General features: G+C 42.2%; 1 protein-coding gene across 4 annotated transcripts in view; it reads right to left on the reverse strand.

Annotated features, from left to right (window-relative positions):
- LOC136448726 (uncharacterized) overlaps positions 1–21,582 on the reverse strand; it is a 115,124-nt gene that overhangs the window by 4,252 nt on the left and 89,290 nt on the right. The window contains exons 12-21 of one of the 4 annotated variants that reach the window (XM_066448369.1): positions 21,408–21,557; positions 20,444–20,606; positions 11,246–13,084; positions 10,965–11,078; positions 10,142–10,331; positions 8,831–8,863; positions 5,949–6,183; positions 2,949–4,835; positions 925–1,102; positions 292–380 (exon numbers count right to left, since the gene is read on the reverse strand). In XM_066448369.1, coding sequence (XP_066304466.1) covers positions 292–380; positions 925–1,102; positions 2,949–4,835; positions 5,949–6,183; positions 8,831–8,863; positions 10,142–10,331; positions 10,965–11,078; positions 11,246–13,084; positions 20,444–20,606; positions 21,408–21,557 — 4,878 coding nt within the window. Of the gene's footprint in view, positions 1–291; positions 381–924; positions 1,103–2,093; positions 2,187–2,948; positions 4,836–5,948; positions 6,184–8,830; positions 8,864–10,141; positions 10,332–10,964; positions 11,079–11,245; positions 13,085–20,443; positions 20,607–21,407; positions 21,558–21,582 lie in introns of those variants that run through there. The other 3 variants (XM_066448372.1, XM_066448371.1, XM_066448370.1) reach the window with 3 other exon arrangements.

Consider the following 21,582-nt stretch of genomic DNA (forward strand, 5'->3'; position numbering starts at 1 on the left):
GCCTTTGTCTCTGGATGAATATGTTTTAGCAATGGACAAAAATTTCATACTGTCTATCCCAAAAATCTTAACTTCATGACACAGAGATTGATGAAAGTGTATTTTCCAAAGCTTTAAATGACACATTTAACAATGAAAATAAACAACGTAGGCTCCCAAACAATGAGTGGGACAGAAAATAAAGACAGCTGGAGACAGCCCTGGACTGTCCTCTCCCACTGATTGCATAGTACACTGCAAAAGTTCTTAACATTATTATGTAACATACATGTCAGTCCTCAGATAACTTACAACAGGTGGTGTAGACTGGGGAGGAGTCAGGGGGGCTCCGAACCCTTCGTGGACAGGGACGTCAGTGGGTGGGGGTGGTTTGATTTGCTCTACAGAAAGACAAAAACAGACATGCAAAGAGGGTTAGTGTCAAGGAACCTTATGAAGAGATAATAACTGTTCTCCAACTCAAAATCTGGACTTACCTGAATTCTTCTTTTAGCTGTACATGTCTGACCGAATTGCTGTGGACATGTGACTAATAATATGTGCGAGTCCAAATTTTGAGCTGGAAAACAGTTTTAATTATCTTTTCATAATGTATTTTAGAAACTCAGATGAATTTTTCTAATCGAGGACACCAACATTTCTAAATTTCTGGCGCATTTTGCATTGAATGGAGTGTTTTCTTGGGTGGGTATGACATATTGTATTCTGCATCACCCTCGGTCCCGGCCCTCCCGTGGGTCGCATCGCCCTCTGGCCGCTGGTACCTTGGGTGATACGGAATACACCGTGTTGTATTCTATGTATATTATGAATTAGGGTAATTACATGTAGGTCGTCATAACTTCTATTGAACCATAAAGAGAAGTTACACGCACAGAAAGAGTATGATCCACAAAGACACCACAATTTTAAAAGTGAACTAACCGTATGCCAGGAGTTCCTGGTGGCGCTGATGTAGAACAACCTGGCGTGACTTCAGACTGGCGATGAGGTTCTTGGCGTGCTGCTGGGCGTACAGCTGGCGCATCTGCTGCTGCAGGGCGGGGTCGGGCCAGACAGAGCCGGCGGTGCAGACAGGCTGCAGGGCCTTCAGGTTTTTCAGCTGGTGTTGGGGAGACAGTATGGGTGGTTAGGACAGAGGGTCTCGTCACTTTAGACAACACTAATATCTGTCTCGTAAACAGTCGTCGCCTTTTGAAATGCTGGTTGCCTTTTCACGTGCATTACCATGCTCTATCCACACGTGGTGTTTCCTGGCGTAATTGATTAGGGATTTGGTTCTAGGCTTTTTGACTCGGGTTCAAACACGGGGTGATCACTTTGAAATTCTTTTTGTCAATAATTTGTTTATACGATACAGTCAATATATACATTAGTAATTGAAACGTTGTTTTATATACTTTTCTCAAGTTCTTGTCAGCCCAAAAAAAGTTATGAAACCTTTTCAAAAATGATGATGACCGTTTACGAGACAGGCACTCACTCAAGCAACACCAAGGGAAGTCAGTTTTTCAAGAGGATTAAAAAAGAAGGCAAAAGGCCGTGGCCTTTGTTGGAAGCTCACCAGTTACAGGCTTGAAAGACTCAGTGAAAAAGTTTGACATCAACTTTTATAATTCTGCCGGGCAACCTAAGACCACCACATTTTAATTAACAGTGAAAAGAGATCTAAATGTAGCACCAGTAATCCCCGAGGTACAAATGTATGAACACTTCAGATATCCAGGTGTTCAAGACATTCTTGAGAAGGCCTCGATTTAACACTATTTTTCAATGTGGCGGTCTTAGGGTACCTGGTAGAATCACAAGAAGGTTGAAGTTACATGGGAGCAGTCCTTTAAGAGTATTCAAAGTTGGAACTTTTGTACATTCCACTGAACCACTTATACAAACTATGATATATCCACACTGCAAACCACCCAGTATGTCCCAACCACCTACCCAAACCACACAAGAGGTTTTGCAGAGTTCAAGATTGAAGACTAATGAAGGAATTTAAGCATCATAGCAGCTACTCATAAAAGAAAGAGGTTTCCTGGTCAACACACGACCAGGAGTTGTCAGACAGGTTTGCCCAAATGGTTTGACTCAACTGTTGCTGTGTGCCCGCCCTGGCCCGAAGCCCTCCTGGGGCCCTATATCCTCATATATCCTGCACACCAAAGTTGGGAGGTGCTTTCCTCCTCCTGACCAGCATGCAGATCAACAGGGAAAAAAGTTTTCAATAAATGGTAAATATTCAACTAATTTTAAGGTAGAATTTAAGGTAGTTCCATAGTGGCAGTGGTTTGTTAATCCACTGTGTCTAGGGCATGGCATTGGAAGGTGGAGCCCATCCCTATCCTTCCACCACCTTTTATTTCCCCAACCGAAGACAGGTACCCATTTTTACACCTTGGTGGGGTGAGGAAAGTCATGTAAAGTGCCTTTCCCAAGGACACAACATCTTGCCAGGAATAAAACCTGTGACCTCTTGATCTCAGGTCCGCTAGCCTAGCCAGTCGACGTCAAAATTTTTGATTACGCTGAAATCAGGTATACTTACTGGCCCTACCCAACACTTGCTGAAACAATTATTGTTTCTCAGTGTATTTCATCATCAATATTTTACTAGACTATTCAAATTCAGGGAGGCAGTCAGCAGGCATGTCTCTTTAAATACTTTTCTTCTCAATATATTCTATTATATCATTGGAAACCCTTTTTACTGCAAATTTGCTTGCTAGGATGGACAAAATTTCAGTTTCTCCATCCAAACAAAATCTTTACTGTACATGTATGCCATGAAATTGATAAAAATGTATTTTCGTAAGCTTAAAAAATAAACACCTTGGGCTCCCCAAACAATGAGTGGGATGAAAGAAATCTAAAACTGGAGTCAGCTCTGTAACATTGATACACAAACTGATGAGGAATCTCCAATATCAGTTCAAAGAGTTTTCTCTAACCTGACTCTGATCTGCACCCCCTCCTTCCCCTCCTGGCACCTCTGGTCTGTTCTGCAGACGCTGCAGATGCTGCTGCCGAAGAGCTGCCCACTGCTGCTGTAGTGTGATGGCCTGCTGCTGTTCCTGGGTCACAAGTCGCTGCTGTTCAGGGGTCATGAACTGCTGCTGTTCCTGGGTCAAGAACTGCTGCTGTTCCTGGGTCAAGAACTGCTGTTGTTCAGGGGTCATAAGTCGCTGCTGTTCAGGGGTCATGAACTGCTGCTGTTCAGGGGTCATAAGTCGCTGCTGTTCAGGGGTCATGAACCGCTGCTGTTCAGAGGTCATGAGTTGCTGCTGTTCTTGGGTAATAAACCGCTGCTGTTCAGGCATCATTAGTTGCTGCTGTTCCTGGGTCATAAGCTGCTGCTGTTCCTGGGCCATTAACTGCTGCTGCTCCCAGGCCGCTGCTTGCTGCTGCTTATGCTGCCTCATCATTTGTTGCTGTTCTGGTGAAACAGCAGTGTTACCATCTCTGCTGGCTGTCATCTTCATGTACAGCTCATTTGGATGTCTACCTTCTGGTCTCGGAACTCCTTTCGAAGTACTCCCATAACTGCCAGCACCTTGCTCTTTATTAATGTTTCTTAAACTACCAGCACCACTGATCCTTTTGTCTGCTGATGTCCCCAAAATTCCTTCAGCTCCTTCTGGCTGCCTACTGGGCAGTTGTTGACCATACAGTTGTCCTTCCCCATACCTGAGCTGCCCCCTAGCAGTTGAAGCTTGAACTTCACCTGCCTGCCTTCCACTAACTATTACAAGACCTTTCCTTTCTGCGTCCATGTGAGATTGAAGTAATTGGTCTCTGGTAGCGCCATAAACGGCATAATGAGTTGCACTACTCGGGATATAGTCTCGATCCCTCCTTCTGGATTCCCTTCCGCGTCTTTGCTCGGATGCAGCCTGGGCTGCAGGTCTGCCGCGACTGTGATCGATGGACACATAGATGGGCTGCTCGTTCTGTCTCTGACTACCAGAGGTGTAGATAGGAACATTTGTAGTGAACGCGCTCGGTCCGTTGCCTCCAACCTGTACTGCATGTAGAACGTTCTGTCTCTGGCTAGGCCTGGGATGCTCACCATGCCCTGGAATGCCGTCGGGAGGACGTGTTTGGATGTTACTGCGCGTGACCGGCCCGTTGGGTACAACAGGCCGAGGTCTGGGAAGGCCCTGTGGAGGTCTTCTAGACTCGTAGAACTGTTCGGTTGTCCTTGTAGGTGTTTTGGGACGGGTTCCCTCCACCATGCCGGGAGTTGGTGTCTTGGATCTCCTCTGCGCGTGAGGCATTTGTCTGTTCCTCTGACCCATTTCCCCCGGGGTCGGAGTTTTCGATCTCCTTTTGTCCTCTCGAGGTTGCGCCCTGGGAGAGGGTTCTGGCGTTCTTGATCGAGGTCGCACCGGCGCGACCTGATCATCTGCTACCCTGGGTTGCATGGATTCATGGTGTGAGTGTCTTCTTTGAAGATGGCGCAGCTTGGCCCTATGTCTGGGATCTCTATACTGCATCCCTTGGGAGTCCTTCTGTGAACTAGAACCCTCCCCCGGCGGCATTGCCCCCTCTGCCGGTGAGCGCTGTCCACGCACAGTTTGTCCCTTCATGGGAAAAACGACGTAGTTGGAGTTGGTTGTCTCGAGTCTCTGTCTCTCCTCCTTCGAGTAAAAATGCTCGGGTGTTTTGGGTCGGCTTAACCTTCTGGTGTCCTCCATACTGCGGGTTCTGGTGAGAGGGGAGGGGCTGCTCCTTGTAGTAAACTGTGCACCCGTGTTTCCAGCTGCACCTGAGACACTTGCAGCGGCGCCCCCTGGAGCAGCAGCTGCTGCTGCCGGTACTGCAGCACCTCTTGGCACCTGCAACAGAGACAACAGTTATCAAACATAAATACTGCTTTAGGGAAAAATAGTCCTGTTGGCTTAAGTCCCGGTTACACATGCCTCTCCACCTTATAACCCAACCATGCTTGGGAGTGGGTTGGAAGCATGGTCAGCTGTGGTTGGCTGGTGTTCGGCCACGTCAGCTAAATGTTTTGAAATGTTGAGAACATTCGGCTGTGGACGAGAGGTCTGGAAAGGGTTGGCTGGTGGTTGGGAGTAAGTCAGCAGTCAAATTTGACTGTTAACCATGCCTAAAACTGGTCAGACTGCTCTCAACCAACTGCCAATCTTGGTTGGGTGGGCATGGTCGGCTAAGTGTAACCGGGGCTTATAATTAAGTCAGAGTTTGAATGAATCATGATGATTATGATATCTTTGCATCAGAATCATGTGGATTAACTCCAACTGAGCATTGGGTTGAAGAAATTTGTTCCAAATTCATACTTTTGAGGTTTTGAATCTCCTCAGTTGGTAAAGAATGGTACAGTCTGATACTTGCATCATGTACTTCTCAGCTCCCAGAAGAACTCCGCAGAAAAAGGTAGGACACCACCAAATGAGGACTAAAAGCTACTGTGGTTGATTTCCACTTGCCATGCCTGCTGCCCTACTGTTGTCAGGCTAGTAGGATGAGAAATTAAAGACCGAACGATTAATATGATATCAAAACCAAATTGTATATCATGCAAAGATGAAACATGCAAAAGAACAAAACGCATTCTTTGTAAAAAAATGTATGACTTAACAGAAGGGTAACCTTGCTCTTTGTCGAGGCTGAAAGAATGTTCAAATAGATACTGTAAATGTTGACATTTCTGTGGTGGTTTAACGTTCGTGGTTTTCCAGTAACCTGTTCACCACAAAGTTAAAACCGCCACAAAGATGCTTGTTCTGTCTTCAACCTGACTCCTCCCTTATTTCAACTGCGAACTAAAAACCATTGCAAACACTCTATTTTCTCCCTACCGCGCAATTGAATCCCTGCAAACTTAAAGGCATTTACAGTAATTTCAGACCACTGCAGCAGCAGTACACAGTAGACTACTACTACTAACTGTAACAGTGATTACACTTAAAAGGAATCCTGACCTGCTGTACTCTAGCCGCCGCAGCCATCTGTGCATGTCTCTGTGCCTGTATGTTGCTGCTGTAGCCTCCGTACCCCTTCTGTAGGTACAGCTCGCGTACTTTCTGCTGCAGCACGTTCTGACAGCTGGGGCGCTGGTCCTCTAACTGGATCAGGTCCGGCGGGACTTCGGTGGGGCGGTTGTTTGCTCGGGTGTACATGCTGTCAGGACTGTTGGTAGGACTCAGGTTGGTGCTACTGTAGGAAAAGGTAAAGGCAAAGCGGTCAGACCTCAGACTGAGAATGAAGCATGACTCTTTATCATTAGCTAGTAGTGCAATGCAGCTTCGCTATGACTGGCATATTTAGCCAAGTACACCGGGTCACCCCTACTCTTCACGATAAGTGTGTTGGGTTCTTTGCTACTGTAGTGGAACATACATATTCGATATAAAACATGGTCACAAGGACTCGCTAACAATTCCAAATCTTGCTGATCGGATTAAGCAAAAAGGAATACAGTAATGGTTCAAGGCATATATTGAGGTCGACAACAATTTCTTGCATGTGTAATACATGTATTATTGTTCACACACATACTGACACACACAGTATCGACAAAAATACATGCACGCACACACACACACACAAACAAATAAACACACACACATATACACACACACACACGTCAGCTGGGGCGTACTATCCAAGGTCTCCAACCAGGGCTTTGACCAATAATACCAGGAGTCCTTTGCCTAAGGTTTGGGCCAAAGTCTGGGTGACAAACCTTTCCACATTGAACAGCAAGAATGACTGTTTTCCAGTACATTCTAACATACAAACATATCTTGATGGACACATGTGTTACATGTACAATGTATAATTACCAGTACAACAAAATAATCAAACACAGCAATATGCACAGGTATACAATAACATGGAATGCAGGACTGGTCTGCAGTGAGATTTACATGTATACAACATGGACTGTCTGTTTCTTCCTCTTTACGTGTATGGTCCTTGTCTTTGCAAAAGGGAAGTTTGTCTGATAGGTGTTGGCATTTGCAAAGTAACATACAATGTTTTATAAAATCAGGGGCCTTTTGCTTTAAGTACATGTAACACTGGTCAGTTCAAATTGGGAAATCCAGAAGCAATTTGGAATCATCAGCAATATCAGATTTCTGCCTATAAGTTTGGTATGAGCTGAAAGCTCTCTTATTCATGAATGTAGTCATGTAAAAATTATTAGTCAGTGATGTTCACAGCTTTGGATATGATTGATTGAAAATGCATGTGAACGATGTGCTCCTAGGTCAGTACATATCCAGCAGTATTGAGTTCACCTGGGTTTTTACAAACAATTGTGGGCTAATTGTACCTGTCACAGTGGGCAATGACACCTCTAATCACCAAGCCCATTGAACCCAAGCCCGCCCATTGTACTGGAAATCTGGTGATTATGCAAGTGTATTCAACTGAGTGGAAGGACTAATTTTCTACTCATTTGCATGGCATTCATTAGGGTGGATCATTGTCTGTCCACTATCAGGCCAGTATGGGCCAAGTCTAACCAGGTCTGGGGTGGCATTGTGTCGCCAGGTCCAACTAATGATAGTATGGGTTGGGCAACTTTCTAAAAGAAATATCTTCATAGCTTTCCATGTTAGGACCAAATTAAAGATGCCATAATGTAAGGGACAGCATGCTCTTTCAAATGATATATGAAACGTAACTGTAAACTCAGTAGAAAAAAAGTTGGAACATTGGAATTCCAAGATGGTCGCCTTGAAATCCGGAAACTGAACTTCCCAATTTGAACTGACTAGTGTTATGTGAACATTTTATATCATCCTAATTATAAGTTGGATTCTGTCTGGAAATACAGTAGTTGGAAGTTAAGAAAGAAAGTACAGTTGAATGTAGATATGGGGAGAGTGGGAGGGAACTTGCATAAAAGTGCCAAGTGCTTCTCTGGAGATTGTCATTTTTTAAAATCTCACAGCCTCATTGGCTCTTACCAAAAAAAAAAGGAAATTTCAATCTTTTGCCTTTCAGAAATTGGTAAAATTTGTAAAAGTGGTTCGTTTTGAGAAAATTCTGTGATGTCAATTTTACTTTGAGGAATGTATAATTTGTAAAATGATACACACATATTTCATGCAATTTTAGCACTCTTTTGTGATGTTAGCTTTCCTGCACTGTACAATTGAGAGCATGTGATATAGAAATCATGGTTAAAGCATGCAGTTGCATTTTGTAATTCTGAGCAGCAGTAAAACGACAATCATACTGAATCAGTATTTAACTAAAAGTGTTAAATTAGTAGGAAATCATAAACCATGAAATTGATTTTTTAAATTCAGTCTATACAACTGGATTACAATATTGAAAATTCATAAATCTTTCATCAGTGAAAGAAAATGAATGTTTACGACCATAGACTATTCTGAACAAGGAATGATCATAGCAACATACTTATTTGTGTTCTCTGTAATATTATGTAAATGCCAAAATCAATGTTCTAATTAGTGTTCCAAATAAATAAACAAATATCTCAGGTAGCTGCCAAAATGTTCTATTATATATTTTGAAAACAAACAAAAAACGATCGCACCTTGTTGAGAAGTATTTTTTTAATGTAAACATTCATTTGTGTTCACTGATGAAGGATGTTAGATGAACATTTGAAATGTCTAATATTCCTCAATATTGTAATCCAGATTAGATTGAATTGAAATATTATCTTCAATTCCTGGATGACTCATCTTCACAAATGCGTAATTATACCATGAAGTTCAGTACAACAGTTCAGTTCTGGGTTTCAGTGCGTTGCGCTTAATTAAAGGCAGGAAAGAGTCACTCCTACATCTACTGCGAAGGGAGTACAACCATCACGTCTTACCAAATGCAACTCATGCCTATCCCCAGCAAACTCCTATTCCACAGTGGCAGAGGGAGGGAAAGTACAAGTCAGAAAAGAGAAAGAAAGATCCTGGGGGAACCACACTTCTTTTCCGCGGTCAGAAGTTTGAAAAGAAATTTGGCTCCCAGGATAGTCACATCGCCTTACCTATGGCCGCTCCTGTAGTCTAAGTCTTACCAGTATTGACTGGTATTGGTACATGTACAATAAAATGGATGACTCCCCATATGGCATTACAAGTTTGTTTTCTTATGTCCAGAATTATGTTTGTCTTGACATAAATATGATAATTTAAAAAACAAAACAATATGCTTGTGCTTTCTAAATGTTCTGTGTAAAACTATATTGTAATCAGTGCCATTTTGATGAAGTAAGAAAAATACACGATGTTACAAAGTGTACAGGTAGACAGATGTGAACGTGAAAGATACTATTCAGAATACTGACAAAAATGTAGTTGGCAGCAAATGAAAGTTGCTTCATCCATATACTTTCTGTTTCTTAATTCATAGCATGTAATTCATAAGGACTTAATATATACAATTTATATGTCTTATAGAGAAATCTGAATGTTTGACACAAAAAATATAGATTTGTCTTCATGCCATAGTCTGAAAGTATTGATAAATATTCATGGAATTGGGAATATGCTTAGAACATCTAGAGGCTCTCTTCTCCCAAACTAGTCCTGTAGAAAGACAATCCACATGCCATAGTTGAAACACTTTCATCTGAATCCATGTAAAAATACGAAATGCAGCTCATGCAGGCGAAAAGGAGAGAAGAATAGATGCTGAAATATTGGCAACACTCTGATCACAAGTAAGACTGCAACACCCAGCTGCAAGCATGTCTGCTATGGACGAAATATAGACTTTACAGCATGCTTTTTAGTAACCTTTTTTCAGGCTATTCTGGCCAAACTTAAAGATGGTTATAATAAATCAATGTTTATTTGACAAATTATGCCCGGAGGCTAATTGCAGGTATGGTCTGGATTTTTTAACAATTTCAAGTTTAAAAAATTTAGTCCTATTTTTTTTTTAAGGAGACAAGACATCACATCACATACACAAATACATGAGCACACCACGTTGAAGACATGCATGAAATACAAGGTCTGACCATATACTAAGTGCAAATATCTTGAATAAACTTCAAACAGAAATTGGGGTGGGGATATCTGAAACTGCCTCTGGCTGCCATCCATTTTTCTGACACAAAAACTGAGCCAACAAACGAACGAATGCATAGCTACAGCTGCACAAACGTGTAAAACTTTTCCCTTACTTGACAACGTTGTCCAGACTGTCGTTCCAGTTGGTACGATGTTCCTCGACCGGAGAGGAATGTTGTCTGCGAATGAGGAGTCTGCGATGCAGGCTGCGAGACCGCATCATGCACGTGTCGTACTTCAGTTTGGCGTACGCCAGCGACTGGGGGTTGGATCCTGCCACGTTCACTGCAGTCTGAAGACGAGCTGGAAATGGTGGTAAAAACTACAATCAAACCTGGCACAAGTGTCCACTTCTACATAAGGACCACCTGGCCACTGATACTTAATTACTAACTTATTAATTGGTTTGGCTGTTCATGACACGCAGCCAAGGCTGCCCAACTGGCCTGTGGCTATTACAAAGGGCTAGCCCTGCTGACAAAGAAAAGTGCCGGTCTTTCCCAAGGACACAACATCTAGCCAGGAATCAAACCCATGCAGCCATGCCCTCTAAATCTCGTGTACGCTAGCTTACCAATCAGGCCATTCAACGCCACATTAAAACATTATAGTGTAACAGTGTGGTTCAAGCGCCACTTACTGACCAGTCTAACTGGCCCAGACCTTTTAGTCTAGTGGAATGTGCGTCGGGTTTGTGCGCTGGTGGGCCCGGGTTCAAATCCCGGGAGCCAGGAGAGTGTTATGACTAGTCGCCTTGTGCGTTTCATGAACAGTGGTTCCCACACTCGCCCTGTGAGTAATTGCAAAACGTGCTGCACCTTTTAGCCAAGTGGTAAGTGCTTTGGGTTTGTCTGTTGGCTGGCAGTGGGTTCAATCCCTGGGATACAGGAGACTGTACTACTCGCCTTGTGCGTTTCACTAATACTGGACACTTACCAATGGCCGTGGTACAGAGACACAGTGCTGAGGCGAGGTCACCAGCTGCCTCCACATGGCAGGATCTGAGCAGTAGCTGTTCAGCTTCCTGACACAGTCTGATACAGGGGTCCCCTGCACACAGACACACAGTCACAGAATTGTCATGTGTAAAATCAAACTTTATCAAATCAGCATGGAAGTACCTGAGCGTGTCACTGACAAAAGGTACGGAATGCTAGCTGAAATGCCAAATTTAAATATTTTAGGCAATTCAATAAAGAAATAGAAGTTGGACCTACCAACACCTGCTGTACTCTCTTGTCCAAGGTCAATCAGGTCACTGCCACTCTTGTGCTTTACCTCTTGTGACCTCAGATAGCCTTGACCTGCAGATGACCCTGCTGCTGACCCCTGACCTTGCTGCTGCTGCGGTGGTAGCGAAAACTCGATTAAGTTGTCCTGGTTGTTGCCTTGCGGCGCCATCGTGTAGGACCCTTCAATACTCGGGGACTCGAAAGACAAGCTACTGGTAGAACTGGCGCTATTCCGATCCCCGCTACGGTAGCCCGAATCCCGCCAGTCCCCGGCTGCGTTTGCCCCCTGCATGTCCCCTCCTTGCCTTCCAGCCGATACGTAACAATAGTTTGGATTGGGCGGAGGTACCCTCTGCTGATCCTCCACACTCGTGAATGACCCTGAACTCTCCTCACTGCTTCTGGAGTAGATGGCCTGGTTGCCAACGTGAAGTCCATTCTCCTTCTGGGACCCATGTCTGTGGAGGGCAAGTCTCTGATACTCCTCCATCTGGGCGTTGTACATCATCGGCTGGTAATCCGAACTGGGCACCGGAGTCCTCCCGTCCATCCTGTCACCAACGTATACGCTCTGCGGTTTGGAAGACTGCACCTTGTAGTTTGCAGAAGCACTGCTGCGAGACACAGGGCTCTGGTTGTAGTCCACGGGAGCGCCCGGCTGGCTTGTTTGAGGGATGTGGGCCTTATTTTCGTTAACGGATCTACCCGTATCGGGTCCATAACGTTGCGGACTCTCATGCCCCTGTTGGGTGAGGTACACCAAATCTCCGTGGCTGTTTGACGCAGCGATGTTTCCTAACGAAGGTTCACTGGAGTGAACAGACAGGTTCTGCTTGAAGGTGGGGAAGTTCGGAGCGCTGTTCTTCCTCTGCAGCAAGGCACGCCGGTCCTGCGGTCTGTTTGGCGACGTCGCGACGAGCCCCTTCGTGTTCTGCGGACTGTGCAGCAGACTCTGTCGGAAGTCTTCCTGCGGTTTCAGCTGTACCAAGTCCTGCGAGGGCCCGGATGCGTAGGGGCTTCCAGTTCTCTGATTGGCCTGTACAGTACTTAATTGTATGTTCTGTTGAGTCTCTGGCTGCTGAAATGTTCTGTAATCGATCTGCGGGATCATTTGAATATTCTCCGTCCCCTTCATGTTGTATGGACTAGACTGCTGCATGGCTGCCGCAGATACGGGCATGTATGTCGGTTGACTACTGCTAGGATTGCCGTAGGTATCAACTCCACCCTGAATATATTGATGGGCAGATGAAGAGCTTTGGACATGACTGGGAACACTTGTGCTGGCCTCAGCCCCCTGTGGCTGTCTCCTTGCACTAGTCTGTTGCACAAACATGTCATTATCAAAACTACCCGTTGGTGAGGAAGGTGTACTCTTGCTCTCATTACTATCGTTTCTCTGATATCGTACATAGTCAGCTTTTACCCTGTCTTTCCCTTTCTTTGCACTGTCCTTTCTCACGAGCGGAGTTTTCTTACTCGCGCCGTCCTTTTGTCCCGGCCTGGAGTCGGGTTGAATCGGATGCGCCGTCTGCCCGTTCTCCCACTCCCGTTTCCCAGAAATCGGGGACACCGGTCCGTTGATGACGTACTGTCCGTGGCTGCTGGAGCTGCGGGAACTCCTGGAGCTCTGCGAACTCTGCGACTTCACACTCGCCGTGTCCGAACCCGACTTTCTTCTGGCGCGGGAATCTTTGTGGTGGGAAGAGCTGGAGTGATCCGACTTGCCCAGACTGTGGGTGGTGTAGTCGGCCTGCCCACTGGTGGAGGAAGACTTGCTCTTTTGATGCGTTGGTGAGGCAGCTGGGCTCATCTTAGTCAGACCTGTGAGTAACAGATTATATATTCCATTACAGATAAGGAGTGGCCATTCAAACTGCCAGGACTTCTGTGAATAGTTTCATCAGGCTGGTGCAAAACACTGGATAACAGAGTTCTTTGTACACAACTGAGTGCTATTTACCTAGCCGACACCTAGCTGTAGTGTGAAGTAGAACCCTGAGGAAGGTGACAGTCTGTCATTGAAACGTCGGCTAGGTAAATAACACTTTTTATCTATCTGGAAGACTTGTGTTGAAATGAATAAAAACACACACACACAAACAGGAGAAAGATGCTGTTTGACAGAAATGGCAGGGAATGGTGAAGAAAGATGAGTGATAGGGTGAGGGGCTGTGCAACCTCCTGTTAAGACATGCTTCCAGTCTTCTGACGATAACATTTGAAAATCACAGCCATGGTGAGTCCATTGTGATCTGTTTATAGAATTAAATGTGCTACACCCTGTTTAGGGACAATCACTTAACTCTGTGATAGTACTAAGGTCCACCACAGCATGTTTGAAGGACAAAATGTCTGTCGTTGTACACTGGCGATCTGATACCTTCCGTGTGAATGCTTCCACTTTTCATTGCCAGCTTTGAAAGCACAACTTTAAACCATCAACTGCCATACACATCTTTTTGCATAAATCAACTTTTGTCCCGAATCGATATTGTATTGTATGTTGTAGATACAGATGTGAATAGGAATTGACAAAGTCAAGTTGTCCCTAGATAACCTGGGTACCATACCATTATATAAGTTATCACTGGCTCATTCTTTTTGTGAGCATATGAAAAGATTGATTCTGTGGTAACTATGGAGAATGGTTATAAGATTCTAAAGTGTCTCCAATTTCAAAGTTCTCTTGAAAAGTGGAAAGGTTGTCACAAAGGTATCAAGACAATTCAATGAACAATGCTTACAATAGTGGTCCTTTTTTAGAGTCCCTTCAAACACATTGCAGTGTACCTTTATTGGTGAGTTTGTGCCCCTTTACAAGGACTGTTGGAGATACAGTGTTGCTCACCAATGAGTTATGCATGCTACAGAAGTCTTGTTGTTCACAAACCACTCACCCCTGTAGCAATTCTTCACTATCTGCTGCATCAGGCAGGGAGTTATCTCAAATGTTACTCAGTTTTACTTGATCTGAAGCTCTTGGCAATACTCACAAAGTTTGAAAAAAAGGAAGCATGGCTTTTGAAACATGAAGTACTCGACAATACGAACATATGAACACAATTCCACTTCTTACATGTCACATTTTAATATCTCATGTATAACTTGAAGTACATTTGTACAGTGTAATGTATATATTACAGATACATTGTAAATATGTGCAATGCAGCACAAGAGGTCACTATGACTCGGTTTAAAACCAACTGCTACCAACAAATACATTGACTTTACCTTGATTAAGAAGTACAGATCTTTTTACAATCCTTTGTACAGATGTCTTCTAAACATATTAAACCTTAATTTTCAGTTTATGTTCTAAGATTCAAACTTCAAACTTACCGTACCATTCTGCAACTGTGCAGCATACAATGTATAATGTTCTTCATTCATGTATTGACAAGTAATTACATGTAACTCTATAACCACATAAGATATACTTCTGCACGCCTCCTAGCAACTTTTGGAGAAATTGCAGTGGTCATTTTGTCAAATACCATATAGGACATACAGCAATGTACATGTATTTCAATATATGCTTTAGCTCAGAGTCCTCCTGTTGTACCATAAGTAATAGATGTAACATTTTGCTTTCTCAAGGACAGTGCTGGTTTGTTGCATTTACCCAAAGAGTTTAAAAACTTATATTTGGAGAGTAGTGGGGTTGTATCACGGTTGTCTCCTGGCCAGCTTTAAACTTTTTTTCCCACTCATGGTTAAGGGTGTTGGGAGTTTATCTACTGCAGGCCTTGGAAGGCATTAACCATGGTTGGGACGTTTCAAAGGAAGAGCTAAATTTGATTGAGTTGGAATTTGGAAGTTGTGGATTTTCATTGTTGAATCTAAAAGGTTTTCAAGCTCAGATTTTTTGGACGGACGAGGTGAATTTTTTTCATCCTAACAAGCAAATTTCCGTCCGGGGACGGGTTCTGGAGACAGCCCTGGGTTTTTAATCTCTCAAAAGTACATGTAACTGCCAAAAATAGAATTATAAGCTGGAAATAGGATACTCCAAATCAATCTGGCATGCTCAAGGATATTCATTAATCTATAATCAACCTCAAAAAGCCGGTAGCAAGTCAGACAATGACTGCTAGCTGATATCATAATGAATTTCAGGCTCTTTTTATAAATATGAATTACTGACTCTGAGCACTAAAGAGCCCACATTGAACTAACTAATTAGGTTAGGACACCATTAACCTTTTCACCTAGGCTGTAACTACTACAAATTGGAAACTAGCCAAGCTCAAATAAGGGAGGTTATTAACCTTCTCCCTGCCAAGGGTACATTCATGCACCAAATTTGAATAAAAAAGGTGACACTATTTCTGGACTGAAAGTCTAATTCTGGAAAACTTTAATCATGTAATAATTTGTTTGGGAAGACAATAACATTATTTGATACTGATGATATTAATTTATTCTAAAATATACAAATTCTGTCTCAGGTTCCCAGAATTCTACAGAATTCTGTCTGGCATTCTCAGAATTCTGCAGAACTCCCCATGTCCCTGGGGACATATAATTGTTACCTAGATATACAACATCATACATGTCAATTAACTTTAAGAAAAATAAAGTTTTCCGGAATTAGATTGTCAGTCTGGAATTGAAGTGTCGTCATTTATAAGCTTGTTCAGGGATAAAACTGCACATACGCACCAAGATGCACTGTGGGTAATATGTCATAGGTGAAGGTCCCTAACTTGTAAATAGTTCTCATCTAGTTAGACCGTGTTTGATACATGCCCAGGACATGAACTTTAACCTACTGTGATTCTTGTTTCTTTCACTGTAACTTTAAGTTCACTGTTTTCACGGTTACCTCTGTACCATGAACTTATCATCACCGTGAAGAAAACTGTTATTATTTATGATTCCTTGACATATCTGTTCTGTAAATCACTTACCGCCATCGTGAAGTTAAAGTGAATTACAGTATTACCCACAATACTTCTCACTGCGCATGTGCTGTTTAATCCATGAACCTGCTTATTGTTTACAAACGAAATCTTCACAACACCAATCTCCCAATGGGGGAGCATGTAACATCTGAGTGTGCAAAACATGGACAACTCAACTCTCTTTGTAGAGAAAAATTTGAATGGGTCTTATGGAATACCATAATATATCCTCCAAAGGATATTAAAGAGATAGAAAAATTTACATTATCCAACTGGCAACAAATGACGCAACAATATCAGAAAAATGTAGATGTGACATCAGGTAAAATACATAACATGTTTGGCTAGACTGAAAAATCTAGATCATAACTCTATCAAGTACATGAAGCATCGTCAGAAAATAATTGTTACATATTTGGAGTGTGCGGTGATGGCACATACTGTACTTCTGTGTCTCCAATTTCTGTATCAACAGTCATGTGTGCTGCATGTGCTCCATGGACAAACTTGCGTAAAGTCTGCAACGTTACTTAATATGTTCTTGATAACAGATGGCTTAAATTTTATTACTAGTTTAAACAGTTAAGGTTTACAAGCTTGTACAGGTATGGAACTTGCTGGGAACCAACATAAAGCAAAAAGCCAGAGAATTTTAGGGGTGGATTTACAGTGGATCTTCAGTCCATTCAGCTTGCTGTCCTGAAATTGTTGTTGATCAAATATCTGGGATAACAGTGTTTGAGACAGTATATGTACATGCAGTAGGTAAGAATGGACAGAAATAGATCAAGAAGAGACAAAAGACAGCAAAGAATTACCCTTGCAAATTCCTTCACACACACCATCCTAATGATGGGCTTGCTCCCGAGGACGTTGCCAAAAAGTATTTTCCAGTTGGACCAAGAATCGCAAGAAGTTTTGAGTATAGTGAGATTTGGAGAAAATGTACAAGAATTATACCAGATACATGGTTAATTGTTTTCTATTCTTTCCTTGGACTGCATTCAATAGGTTTAGAATAGATCCATGGTTAGAGCAGAATTTGAACTTTCAGCCTTGTGGTCCATAAGTGTGACTACTAACCGCTACACCATTTCTGGTCATATTTCGTTTTTAAGGAGATAGAGGATTCTATCTAAGCTTCCATTGAAAAAGCACATTTTAGTATATAACTTTGAAACATTCTGCTTACAGCCGCCCTGTAAGCATTGCTATGTAATGATAAGATTTCTTTGCAAAAACTTGAACCTTCCCCTAATGCCATACTGATTTGATTATATGAATGACATCCTCTGTGCAAACATGAGTGGTAAGGAAGGGTTTACAAAGTCTCTATTTTTGTCTGTTCACATCTTCTACTTTGAATCTAAAAGACTTTACTCATTTATAGTCATTAGGAACTATTTTCTGATATTGTTTTGCAATTTACTGAATACATTAGACTTTATTTTTGTCCTTTCACACCTTTTTATTTTACTTTAAAAGACTTCGCTCATTAGTACTAATTTTCTGATATTGTTTCAATTTACAGCTGCATAATCATATTTCCTAATTTTTCAGCTTCTTTTTATTGGAAATGGACGAAAATCGATGCACGCACGGACGTCATCAACATAATCAAATTACTGTGGCTCTAAGTAGAACTCAGCAGAGCAGGAATGGACAGTATGTAGAGAGCTGGCAGACTGTGACTAGAAGGAGATGGACCATCCACCGGAGGCTCTTCTTTCCACTCTGGGCACTGCAGGCGGAAACAGCACACGCCACGAGATGGTGGAGGCAAGGGAGAGAACACAGAAGATGGTACGGGTGAGGGGAGCAAAGAAACATATGAAACAAAGTGAATGTTGAGTTGAAATGATCGAAAAGTGGCAGCAGGACAGGTCCCATTGGCTTTTATTGGAGAATGTTTCTCTTTCATTTCAATTTTGTCCATCCAGAGATCACCTCTGTTGCCACTAGGGCAGTAGAGTTGAGTTGAAACTTTTCCATGATTTTAATTTCTTTTTGACCAATATTTTTTCTGCCTTCCAATCCTAGCCTGAACCAAGCATTAGATAGCAGTTTTCTTTTTTAATTGCCTTCAAGAGAAACTTGGTTCAGTATTTCGTACTGAAATTTTTGTTCAATGCCCGGTGGTTCGCTGTTTTTAAGTTCATTTCCGAAGAATGTTAAAAGAGTGGTCCCTTCAGATGCTTAGAATTGCAACTTGTATTGTTCAACACACAATAGGTGTTAACAACAAGCCACTAGGACCTGTGAAACAGATTCTGAAGAAGAAACAGTGATAGATGTTGGGAAAAGAAAGAAAAAGAAAGCAGGACAAGCAGGAAATGGCACAAAATAACAGGATGCTTCTAAACTGCACATGATTTATTCCTCAACAAAAAAAAACATAAGCATGACAGTGTGACAATGAATGGATCATGTATAAAACATGTACAATCATAACTGCTCTTGTATCTATTAGTTTAACTACTTTATGTTAGTAGTCTACTTAAAGTAAACAAGAAACAAATCACTACACATCTTGATTGGTAATCTGTAACTGTTACAGTTTGGGATGCTCTAAAGAGAATCATGAAAGAGCCAGACAGTGGCATTGGTAATAATCTCCAAGTAGATCTATAAGTGGCAAGTCAAGCTTTTGCCCTTTGGATACTGTCATTGCCACCGATAGATCTGCTTGGAGATTGATTGTAAGTCTACATGTGTTTGAAATGAACGCCATGCCAGTCTTGGATGGATAATTTTCCTCACACCAAAGCATGATTCCTGCCTACTAGGGGTGGGTACCGGTACATGATACCTATATTAGCTGGACTGATCCCCCCCCCCCCAAAAAAAAACTTAATTCGGAGAAAAATCAGCGAATCAGTGGACCTTTTTTTAATGTGATGGGACTGCTAAGAAAAACCTGAATTTTTGGCACAAAGGTTCATTTTGAGGTTGCTCTTTTAACAGTTAACCACTGATTTGTACTACTGTATAACTAAATCATTCCAACACAATATATGAAATTTGAACATGTAATTCTATCACTCACAGAGAATTGTACTTGAGGATTGTGTCTCGCTCTCCCAAGTATGATGGTACGCTATAATTGGGTCTGGTCTGGTCTGAACCCCATCCTCTGGACCTTGACTGTAAATGTACCTGGACCTAGATTTTCTGTACTTGTACCCACCCCTATATATAACTGTCTACAGCAGTCATCAATAGGTAAAAGTAGTAAGACTCTGCATCTGATGGTATTGTCAAAAGTTATGACAGAAGCTTGATGATGACAATTGTACAGTAGCTATAACCAGACAAGTTTATATGTGGTTATTACTGTAACAATAACTAACAATTTCCTCAAGTTTGCAAACTCCCCTAGAACTGTACAATGCAGTTTTTTTAGACTGTTGTTAAAATCCAGTTAAATGTACAAAACTATTTCATATGACTGATGAAAATCATTATTGCTGTTTGTGTGGAAAAGAATCAAAGACATGCAAAAAGTTTACAATGCATAAAAAAATATATCAATGAGGTATATAGAAAACACTAGAGTAATCAACTCCCTGTCATTGCCGCCAAAATGTGTAACAAACTTGCATGACATTGTTTAATAAAATGCAACTCAAGCTAATTATGAGAATATCTCATTTTTCTCTGCCCCACAAATCTTCTTCTGATGCATTCATAATCAATATGGTTCTCATGCTGCATCCTGTAGTCTAAAAACCCCTGTCTGTAACACTTCTATGATATACACTAAAACGAATGAAGATGAAGCAACAAACAAACAAAAACAAGCTCAAAACATCATGCCATCATGCAAAAAAAATCCTAAAAACTAGACAAATGTATTCCATGGTTACAATGCCTACCATTAGAATCAAGACATAATATCATTCCTGCACATATATGGACAAGTCAAGGGGCTGTATAACACTCAAGAGTCAACTTCATTTCCAGGTTAGTGCTTTTAGTCAACATTACAACCCATTAGCCTACGGCAAGCTCCAACCAAATATTGCACTTTCAGTCTTCTACACAGTAACTGCCTGGGGGTATCAATTCCTGAACCTCATATTTCTCGTGGAAAACATTCGTTACCTACCACGTAATTACGCTCGTAACCTTATCAGAAATGAAGCGCCGCTGAAAAATACAATTAGCAAATCACAACGCAGAAACGACACTCAACACAATTAGTCATGCACATGACATATATATAACATTAGCATGCATCACAACTTAGTATCGTAAGAAGATTCACTGGACGTACGTTGTGCGCCTTCGCCGTGGGTGTATCCCGGTAACATGGTGGTCTCCGTGGGCGCGGTCTCGGTGTTGACTGGAGAGCCGAAGTGGTCAGCGAACAGGAGAAGCAGCGGCTGATAGTGGCCCTTCCTGCACTTCTCCACAACGTCCTTCCATTTGCTTCCAATCTGCGGGGAACGGATTAAATGGATAACGTCGGTGTTACGCCTTGCCATGAACCACATCTGGGCAACCTTTTAAAAGGTTGATAAGGTTTTCACGTTGCCATTATAAGCCTCAGCACTCAATAATGAGACCTGTCGAGAAGAATGCACAATAAGAAGAGCTTCTGAAGGGAGAAAAGAAGTATAATGGAGCTACAATCACGGCCCGGCAGCGGGCCATCAAAACCTAAGGATGCGGCAAAAAGAGGAGGATTCACATTTTAAAAACACATCGAGATTTTCATGATATGGTATTTGATGTTTGATATGGATCAGCTATGCCGTTAATGCCGTACTTTAGAAGTGAGCATATTCTAATAGCCTGAGCATCTTATCAACCAGACAATGTCCCTTTGGTAACTCTGTTGGTTGGTTTCAAAGAAAACCTTATCTGGAGAAGGGATGCCACATGAAAGAAAAATATTAGTCCCCTTTAAAGTTTTCTTATTACAGAGGGCTTAGTTGATAATTATGTCTAAGGAAAGAACTGTGGCCAGAAAATGAAGGGATTGACTCTCCATTCCATGGCCCTGATTTTGGCCAGATCTACACAAGGAAAATTACTGGATGTACGCCAACGTTTTTTTTGCTGCCCGTGGTGTCAAAATCAAAGGACAGGCACTTTTATGGCCCTTCGCGTGCCATCTTCATGTGACCCTAATATTGCAATGGTACCATCTAATATGTACCATCTATAGCTTAGCATACTTTATTAGGCTGTCCTCACCAATGAAATTCAAACATACAAATTGAATGATGTCTTACCTCTTTCACCGTAGCGTCGTCGAAATAGATCCATGTTTTTAAGCGCGTGTGGAAGAAGAAGGTGGAGTAGTGCTTGCCGTAGTACGTAACCACGCCAACCAGATGAAGCACCTTCCCTGCTGCCGAATCGTCCACAACAGAATGGAACACCTGCAGGGGAAGAAGACGTCAGTTA

This window comes from Branchiostoma lanceolatum, chromosome 14, assembly GCF_035083965.1.
Source record: "Branchiostoma lanceolatum isolate klBraLanc5 chromosome 14, klBraLanc5.hap2, whole genome shotgun sequence".
NCBI classification, from domain to species: Eukaryota; Metazoa; Chordata; class Leptocardii; order Amphioxiformes; family Branchiostomatidae; genus Branchiostoma; species Branchiostoma lanceolatum.